This window comes from Saccoglossus kowalevskii, chromosome 5, assembly GCF_978046115.1.
Source record: "Saccoglossus kowalevskii chromosome 5, keSacKowa6.1, whole genome shotgun sequence".
Classification (NCBI taxonomy): domain Eukaryota; kingdom Metazoa; phylum Hemichordata; class Enteropneusta; family Harrimaniidae; genus Saccoglossus; species Saccoglossus kowalevskii.
In genome coordinates, this window is record NC_140645.1 from 17,713,500 (window position 1) to 17,724,328 (window position 10,829).

A 10,829-nucleotide genomic window follows, 5' to 3' on the forward strand; every position below is an offset into this window, starting at 1 on the left:
ACTGCATTCCCCCACACAAATCTGAGAGAGGTCCACATGTAGTACCTATATATGTAAATATCAAAGCAATTGGACTTGCGGTTTTCAACAAGAAGTCGAAAATATCACTTTTTACTAAAAATGACAAAAATATTCACCAAAATTAGAGAATTGAAGATATCATCATGAAATGAACAATTCTGAGAGAGGTCTACCCAAGGTACATATACACCAAGTATCAAAGCATTCAGGCTTGTAGTTTTCAAGAAGAAGTCGAAAAAGTAAAACATTGACACGGACGACGACGACGGACGACGACGGACAATCACTCATATGATAAGCTCCGCTCGACAAAGTCGACAGCGAAGCTAAAAAGTCAGGAAATGTCCTTGAGAGCCGTTGAACCAAACCAATCTGTCGCCCTTCACCGCCCACAGCATCGATATGATTTTATATTGCATAGAAAGAACACTAAATGCAGCTATCCCGGTCAGAGATCGAATCATCACACTTCATGATTTATGCAACTTGTATTTCCATCTATTTGCTTAATGGTCTGAACTTTAAATTGTGAAGTTCGAGAGTGTGTTTTTACGTACAGTGACGCCAACATTCAACAACGTGTTGAACAGGAAGTCCCTCTTTGGCTAGTGGCATCGTCAAATTTTAGAGAGTACAGGAAATGTTTCAGTGAGGAATTGTTATGCATATCAAAATCCTTTATTCGAACGGAACATGTTATATATTCGCCAAAAACAACGTTGCCATTTTTCTAGGCGTAAAACGAATTGGAAACAAAAGAAATCGTCTGATCCAAACGACCTGCGTCCTTGAGAATCTAGTCTTATCGCCCTTGCCTTTTGAGCAAAAAAGGTTGAAACTACTTACCGCGGCGATAGATAAGTCAGTTATATTTTGATTCTAGTAATCGAGGGTAAAAACCGTGTTTATGCTATGAGAAAGTGCAGATCTTGAACGTACTTTAGTGCAAATACATTTTTGCCTATCACGGGGAACGAATTTCCCTAGTTGTATGCGGTGTCCAACATTGTTATGCAAATTATCTTTAGTTGAAAATTTGAGTTTTCTCAGCAATATCTACGTGAATTTGAACCAAAATGTTATCAGCAAGACTCAGAATACGACTGTGACAGCCACTGAAACGCAATTGAAGGCAAATGAACACAAGCAAGTGGCGTAATATGGAGGCACATACCATTTTGACTCCTGAGGGGAATGGAAATCAGTTGATTTGAGGGTGTCACAATGAGCAAGGGAGTAAATCGTTTTTATGCTACGAAAAAATGCATACCTTTAACGTACTTTTTGGACATTAGTACAACGTCATTTTTGTTTGATTACCTAAAGTTTTTAGGTTCATTTTCTGCAAGTTACAGAGCACATACCCATATCCCTCGGCAAATAATGAAGCAAAGGCATTTTTGATGTCGAAATCGCAAAACTCACCCTTTTTACGCAAACTGGGAAGTTCGAATTACTAAACGAAGTACAGGACGACGAAAATAAAATATTCAAGAATCAACACATACCAAAAATGATATCTCAAAAGTGAATATTCGTGGTGTATTTTAAAGCGAACCTAAATGCGGCCTTAATTTATAGTTGTGTATATTCTAAACCTCCATTCATGGAGGGGAATAATTAACGAACGAACATATTTAACATCCGGGTACTTTTCAAAGCTATGACGTTTTAGTATCTGATCGCATTCGTATACGCCATTGTACATAGCCGTTCATGCTGCCAAGCATTGTGTACTATTAGTATAAACTCAACTTTTATATGCACAATGTGCTTTTTAAAACTTGGGTTAGAGCCTTATGCGTTTGAACCACAGTATTCTGAGAGTGAAAGCCCAATTGCGTCAAAGTACCGTACTTCCCCGATCGTAAGCCCCCCCCCCCCGAGTATGAAGCCCATCCCTATGTTTTTACTTAGTATTTATCGAGTTGAGGGCATTCACGATTATAAGCCCAGAGTGTTTTTACTGGGCGTCGACGATATTCTTTAAAATATGCGTGTAAAAGGTGTTTCATTTCATAATAATCGTGATTGGCATGTTAGTTTGGTTCATGCTTTTAGTTTTATGAGAAAACTCGCATTAATTTCAAGTTCAGAGTGTATGGCGAACGTATACATTGTGATTCGCATCGTTTCTATTCTGTCGTTTACTCAGGATGAACATCGATGTTGCAATTCTGGAGTAATCCATATTTCTTTGAGTAGTAGCCTTCGAAAAGCCAAAAATGCGATCGTCAAGGCGTGTACCTGGTTATTGGGCATGGTTTACTTTGAGACTATCATGAAAGGCCTAGGGTTTGAACGATGAGACATGTTGGCGACCGAGAAAGGTGTTTAAATTCTTCCTCCACACTCAGTTTACCCACGGTTACTATTAACCGTCGTTTATATTTCGGAAATTGCGAATCGCCAGTTTTTAGGGAAAAAAATCATCGTTTTTTCGTTGCAATCAGTGCTACAGATCGCATTTAACATTGCGGTAATTCACTTCCGCATTGCGCTAAAAAATCATCGTCAATAATCGGAAAATTTCATCATTATGACACATCATTTTGATTGGTTAATGAAAGACATGACCTGTTATGTCAAAGGAAGTTGTTCCAGGTCAAATCGTGCTGAAAAACCTCATGGTGGAAAATTGTTTTGCGTCGAGAGTTTGCGTACGATCGAAAACATACCAAAACGAAGATAATGATAAATGCCTTCGTCCACTGTTTCCTCACAGACCCTACCCATTATTTCACCGTAAATTCAGACGGTATGTAAATCGTATTGTAATAAAATGTGTGTGTTTTTTATGAACATGTTTGTTTCTTCATTGTAAGTATCGTTCAAATCAATGACGCATTTTTTTTTTCAAAAAATTATCATTATTTTCCCGAGCCCGGCGTGTTGAACGAATATTTTTTTTGGATAATTTTTCGTTGTTTGCAAGATGGTTACAGTGTTTAACCCCAAAACAAAATCATTTTTTCTGAGTTGGTCCTCGAGTACAAGCTCATCCCTTACTTTTCCTTTACGTGTTCATGCCTCCGGGCTTATGATCAGGGAAGTACGGTATACTGTGACGATTCAGATCAGTCCAGTGTGAGTGATGAGAGTATATCGTCGACGATGCCCCTTGTTCGGATGAAAGTTATATTTCAAATTACACGGAAGTCTGTGAACAATCTGCTTGGTGTTCCTGTGACACTTGTCCCATGATTTGACAGTGCAGCCCCGTGAATACATGGACGAAAATGTTTCCACCACCACCCTACGAACTCAAGATTGCATACTCCAGCATCCATACTTTGAATAATTTGCACGCCGCACAGTGCAGTACTGGAAACAGCATTTATTAGACAGTTAGACAAAAAACAAAACAAAATGCCTGTCTCGATCAATCGCACATCCATAATGTTTGTATGTTGATATGCTTGTAAATAACATTAACGTAAAGGTCGAAACAACATAGACTAGAAGTCAATTCAATCATCCAGCCAACTATGGCTCCTTAAGTTGGTTATATTTAATCAGATACTATTTCGTCATCATGCTTTGTTACCTTACCTGTTTATACCTCATGAGAGCGTTTTTTTATGGCAAGATGGCGCAAACGGAAGTCCTTCGCAGGTTTATGGTTTCTCATATTTAAATCATCATAACTCTGAAGATAATCATTTTTTTTTAATTTTTTTTTTCAAATTTATAATCAATATACATAACTTGATAAATACAAACACCAAAATAGGCTCTATTTAGTTCCCCTTTAAGTCTAACCGGACCGGAAGTGAAAATTTATCCGAACATATTTAGTATAAGGTAGTAATTAAAGATTATTGTCGGCAAAAATGGCATTCCTCAATTTCGCAATCACCTAGGTTGTGTACTTACGGAAAAAATAAGGTAGTATTAGAACCTGAGAGATACTTTATTGGCAAGCAATTATAGACTACAATACATACTGGCAAGTTGTCACTGTTTTAGACATAAACTTAATATTGTGTTAGGCAGACACACAAAAATACCACTAGAACAACAAATTTGTAGTTTTTGCCGTAATACGTTTGAAATTAGTGTGGTAGAAAATGAAATTCACTTTGTTTTATGTGTCCATTATATAATGATCTAAGGGCTGATCTTTTGTCAATAACACTATGCAAATAATACTGACAGTCACGTAATAGTGTCATTGCTATGTGCGCTAACATCTGCGAAGAGCGAAAAAAACTCGTGAGTAGCATTCTACCTTAAAACGCTTAGACAATAATGCTAAGATACATACAATCTTGTCGTAGTGGATCTAGGATGTACGTGTGTTTGTCTGCGGGTGGAGGGAGGCTCATGCAGGAACCCCTTCTCTAACAATGGTAAAATACTAGTAGTTAAAGATGTTTTGTGAAATAACTTAACAACGTAATACAAAGTAAGCCATTTGAATTTAAAACCGAGAATATACAAAGGTGTGTAACAAAGCTCCAAGATACCAAAGATTCACTCTTTTTCCTTTTAAAAAAATGCACGTTTCACATCAAATATATTATTGTTGTTTTCGAACCCTGTATTCAAAAGTGCTGGCTACGGGCCTAGCGTATAGTGTTCCCTTGACAAGTTATTTCAGTATATCAGTTAAATTATGGAGGAAGGTACCCGAATGGAGGTTGACATACTTATATGGCAGCAGGTCGACACACGAATATGTCTACCTGTAATGCGCGAATTTGATTGGCTGTCATGGTCATAATAATACACAAATGTTCACCCCCCAACAGAGGTGGACATACAGTTTTAGCGACCAGAAGAGCTCATTGTCAACCGACAAAGAGAATAGCAATGAAAATTATGTCCACTCTCAATTTCCCCACTGTAGCACATTTTCAAAGAATGATAAAATAATTTTGCGTAAATATTAATTTATTTTCAAACAATAATTACGAAATGTCTAGACGTCGTTGACAATGCATAACAATGCCACTCGTATGTATATTTTACCACCAGATCTAGTACTACTAAGTATTTCGAATTAGTGCTACTCGCACTAACCACTAGCACTACGCCCATTTCGACACACATACATTTAACTGATTAGCTTGGTAGTAGACTTATTTCACTGGTTACCCGAGTACCAGACACATTCCATTGGGTACCAGACTAATTCTACTGCTTACTTTGGTACAGTACTTGTCTTGCTGGTTACCCGAGTACCAGACTCATTCTTCTTGATAGCTCAGCAGCGGACTCATCCTCCTGCTTACCTGTTTACCTGAATTATCCCACTGGTAACCTTGGTATTAGACTTATCCCGCTGTTTACCTGATTACCAGACTCATCAGAACAATAGACATGCCCCTGGGTAATAGTTGCCATGTTCTTTTACCACATTTATTTACATGGTTAATTGGCAAAATCTTAGAAGCAAGTCGGGATATTTGTGGACAGCACACATAAGCAGACACATTAGTCTGGTGCTTCAAACAAAACACAAGACAAACGTAAAATTATATTTTTTATTCCTCCTTGGGATTTTGGTTATAAATAAAAACAAGTTAGACCAGAATAACATAAAATGTATAAAATGTAATTACATTAGACATTAGTCAGCCTCAATTTTGATTTTTGCATTAAATTATTATTGTTAGGTGAATAACCATAGAAACATTTGCATCAGTTAAATTATAACTCTACTGAGCAACAACTAATAAATTTTGTGTAATAAAAAATACAATTGATTTCCACTACTATGTATATATTTTTTCAATAGTTGAAACATTAAAACAATTCTACTGATTAACACTACGTTCTGAAAGTATCTGTCGTTTTATATATTGACTGTTAAAATTCAAAGATAACTAAAAAATAAATTTGTTTTCACGCCTCTAGAAAAATTCTGTTAAACTGTGTGATTTAAATTGAAAGCTTTGTTAAAGGAGATACATGGCTTTTGAAAAGTGTGCAAACATAGGCGAAATAACACATTCACATATAAAATCAAAGACAATAGAAATCTCTTTCTAATGTCTTTGATAAAATGGAACATTTTTCTATTCAAGTCTACAACCCATCAGTAGAACATTTCCCGATCACTGTGAAGATTCCGCGTTATAAGTGATGAAATCATATGTAAAAACAGTTATAGTGGCGTCAAAGCATTGTGTGGAATTTGACAAATGCGAAACTATTTCAGGCGTAATACCATACATAATAATGTACACATTTGCTGATGGTCTATTTCAATGTATAAGGTATATCATAGCCATATTCCTCTCTGAAAAATGGGAATTTTAAAATTGAACTCGAAAAAAAATAATAATAGATAGCTTTTGTTAGTTTAACTTAGGCAAAATAACAGTCTGACGCCATTCAATTCAGAGAACTTCCTTATTTCAGCATTATCTCGACTCATATCAACTTTATTTACACATGATCATGTGCCCACCATGTCATATCCAAACATGGCCATGTGGACATCAGGTGATACTCCATTCATGGACACATGTATACCATGTGATATCCAAATATGGCCATGTGGACACCAGGTGATATTCCAATCATGGACACATGTACACCATGTGATATCCAAATATGGCCATGTGGACACCAGGTGATACTCCAATCATGGACACATGTACACCATGTGATATCCAAACAGGGCCATGTGGACACCAGGTGATACTCCAATCATGGACACATGTACACCATATGATATCCAAATATGGCCATGTGGACACCAGGTGATACTCCAATCATGGACACATGTACACCATGTGATATCCAAATATGGCCATGTGTACACCAGGTGATACTCCAATCATGGACACATGTACACCATGTGATATCCAAACATGGCCATGTGGACACCAGGTGATACTCCAATCATGGACACATGTACACCATGTGATATCCAAACATGGCCATGTGGACACCAGGTGATACTCCAATCATGGACACATGTACACCATGTGATATCCAAATATGGCCATATGGACACCAGGTGATACTCCAATCATGGACACATGTACACCATGCGATATCCAAATATGGCAATATGGACACCAGGTGATACTCCAATCATGGACACATGTACACCATGTGATATCCAAATATGGCCATATGGACACCAGGTGATACTCCAATCATGGACACATGTACACCATGTGATATCCAAATATGGCAATATGGACACCAGGTGATACTCCAATCATGGACACATGTACACCATGTGATATCCAAATATGGCCATATGGACACCAGGTGATACTCCAATCATGGACACATGTACACCATGTGATATCCAAACATGGCCATGTGGACACCAGGTGATACTCCAATCATGGACACATGTACACCATGTGATATCCAAATATGGCCATGTAGACACCAGGTGATACTCCAATCATGGACACATGTACACCATGTGATATCCTAACATGGCCATATGGACACCAGGTGATACTCCAATCATGGACACATGTACACCATGTGATATCCAAATATGGCCATATGGACACCAGGTGATACTCCAATCATGGACACATGTACACCATGTGATATCCTAACATGGCCATATGGACACCAGGTGATACTCCAATCATGGACACATGTACACCATGTGATATCCAAATATGGCCATATGGACACCAGGTGATACTCCAATCATGGACACATGTACACCATGTGATATCCTAACATGGCCATATGGACACCAGGTGATACTCCAATCATGGACACATGTACACCATGTGATATCCAAACATGGCCATATGGACACCAGGTGATACTCCAATCATGGACACATGTACACCATGTGATATCCAAATATGGCCATGTGGACACCAGGTGATACTCCAATCATGGACACATGTACACCATGTGATATCCAAATATGGCCATATGGACACCAGGTGATACTCCAATCATGGACACATGTACACCATGTGATATCCAAATATGGCCATGTGGACACCAGGTGATACTCCAATCATGGACACATGTACACCAAGTGATATCCAAACATGGCCATGTGGACACCAGGTGATACTCCAATCATGGACACATGCACAGCATGTGATATTCACTTAGGGTCACATGTTCATCTTTCGAAACATGGCAGTTAGTTGTATAAATACATGAATAAATTTAAGTGCATAAAACCGTTAGAACTTCAGAATGTAATACAAATACAACTACATATCAACTAAAAATCTCCCTGTATCAGTATGACCATCAATTTCACATCTTTGTGTCTTTTTCAGTTTTGTTTGTAGCACCATTGAGTTCATCCATTGAACCTTTCATTTGATCATCAACTTGAACTTTGACATAGTGAGTATCCTCTTCTGGGACCTGAAAAAACAAAACAAATAATAGATAAGTGAAATCTAATCATATCACTGTCAAGTTGGCCATCTTGAATCAAATTTTGAAACATACGTGAGCATATGTATTCTGAAAATCTTGATTATCTGTGAAGGTTGAATGTGATTGATCCAAGCATTCCAAGATAACGATGGGAATGAATGAATGAATTAATGCATAAATATGCACAGGCAAACATCCAGGCATTTCACTGCCTGGCATCCAACACTGGTGAAAACAAAGGACGAAAACTATCAGAAAACTGTACTTTAGGCTAGTTGTTGAGACCTGAACAGTTTAACATGACATGTGCAACATATAACAATTTGGTTGACTTTTAGCTATTTTCACTCAGAGCACAGAGTTCTGTAGAAATACATAGTAAAGTGGTGCATATCCAAGCAACATAAAATATTTTGTGACATAGGTCTGACCCCGAGAATAGCTTAATATTGAAGTAAATGTGATAAGATAAGGTAATAGAAAGCAATTTAATAAATGTTCTTTTTCTATTTTTTATCCTTAATTATTGGTAGTAAACATTGAAAATAAATGTGTGTAAAAGCAATATTATTCTCATACTTCATCGTCATGGATACTGACCTCCCAGAAGTTATTGTCATCATATAATTCATCAGGTGTGAGTTGATCCAGGATTGGTATCTTCAGGAGTAGACCTATAAAACAATTATTACAAAGATTTAACAATTCCAATTTAGAGAGAGAGAAATTGAGTATCATCACAAAATGACCAAATCTGAGAAAGGTCCACCTGAAGTACCTACAAAACAATGATTACAAAGATTTAACAATTCCAATTTAGAGAGAGAGAATCGAGTATATCATCACGAAATGAACAAATCTGAGAGAGGTCCACCTGAAGTACCTATAATATGTATCAAAGCAAATAGGACTTGCGAAAATATAACATTTTACCAAAATTTACAAAACTATTCATCTAAATTATAGAATTGAAGATATCATCACGCAATGAACAAATCTGAGAGAAGTCTACCTATGTATAATATCAAAGCAATCAAACATGCGGTTTTCAACAAATATCACTTTTTTCCAAAAATTACAAAAATATTCATTAATTGAGAATTAAGCATATCAATAGAACAAATCTAAGAGAGGTCTACCAAAGGTACAAATACATCAAGTACCATCAAAGCAATCAGAAGAAGTGGAAAAAGTAAAAAGTTTACGTGAACGTCCACAGATGATGGACAATCACTAATATGTTGAGCTTTGTTTGTTTTCAGGATTACTGGGTTACTTTTTTGTTGTGTAGCTCAATAGAAGAGTTTGAATGTCAATATTTAGTCATAACAACTGTGGTGGCTCTATCATTTTGTAATATAGAGCTATAAAGAGTTAAGTGTCAAAGCGTGCCAATGTCAATAGTGTAGTCCCAAGTAGCGCCCTCGAATTTGCTTACCTGTCAGCATTCCAGATATGATAGCGATGGCTAATGTTATCACCAAGGCAACCAATTGGAATCCAGCTTGCATCCCAGCAGTGCGACCAGACCCAGCATCAACCGTGAAGTCATCCAGGATTGTATCCAAGGCTGTACTGTTAACCAGAGGAGCTCTTGCTGGGAAAACCTCATATAAACTATATAATAAATAGAAGTCTTTATTAATACCATAAAGATGATGTGACAATTCTTTTTGGTTAACAAGTTAATAAAGTTTTTACATAGTTGAGCGATCATTAAACTATCTGTGAATAGTAAGGGTAAGACAATTTACAATATGTAAGAATATGGCATATGTAATTTATAATGTATTTCATTTTTAATGTACTTTATGGTTTCTTTGATCAAGAAATAAAGAAATATCACTGGCTAAATAAATTATTGCTGATTTTAGTTTTGCTTATTTCTACATCAAGACACATGTCATGTCTATTTCCTTCTATGTTCAAAATTTGAGAATATATAAATACAAACAAGAACTATAAGGAGATTTGAATAATTCATTACATGGATCTATTGATTGATTGATCATCTATTGGTGATAGCAAATTATATTCAGGCATGTCTGCAGCAAATTATGTTAGTTTCAAGAAGCTTTTCACTGTGAACTGATCTGTAAATCATTTAGGAATTACGGGGATTAGGCTAATGTTAAACCCTTATCCTACGCCTCAGAGTGATTTGAAAGCATGTTGCTAAAAAGGGTGGTGATCGCACATGTAAACACGAAATATATGTCACTGTGAGACCCACATTGAACATGACTGATGTGACAAACACTGCCCTTTAATGTAAACACATAGCTTAAAGTCCCAAGTAGAGTATATATAGGCTTCTAAACCATATTGATTACTTCCTTGCAAGTCTCACTGTAGTAAACAGCTCATGCCAAGCTCCGGTGATATAGTGTTTCCTTTAAGTTATAGATTGATTATATTTTACCAAAGTAGGTGTATGTGACTATGAAAGTCACAGCAGGGATCATATG

At 36.8% G+C, this 10,829-nt stretch overlaps 1 protein-coding gene across 1 annotated transcript in view; it reads right to left on the reverse strand.

Annotated features, from left to right (window-relative positions):
• Positions 1 to 5,492: 5,492 nt before the first annotated feature.
• Positions 5,493 to 10,829, reverse strand: part of LOC100370684 (ammonium transporter Rh type B-like) — a 38,905-nt gene continuing 33,568 nt past the window's right edge. Inside the window, exons 8-10 of the mRNA XM_006824486.2 lie at positions 9,800 to 9,978; positions 8,962 to 9,035; positions 5,493 to 8,346 (exon numbers count right to left, since the gene is read on the reverse strand). Of these exons, the coding sequence (XP_006824549.1) occupies positions 8,233 to 8,346; positions 8,962 to 9,035; positions 9,800 to 9,978 (367 nt within the window). The 3' untranslated portion in view covers positions 5,493 to 8,232. The remainder of the gene's footprint in view (positions 8,347 to 8,961; positions 9,036 to 9,799; positions 9,979 to 10,829) is intronic.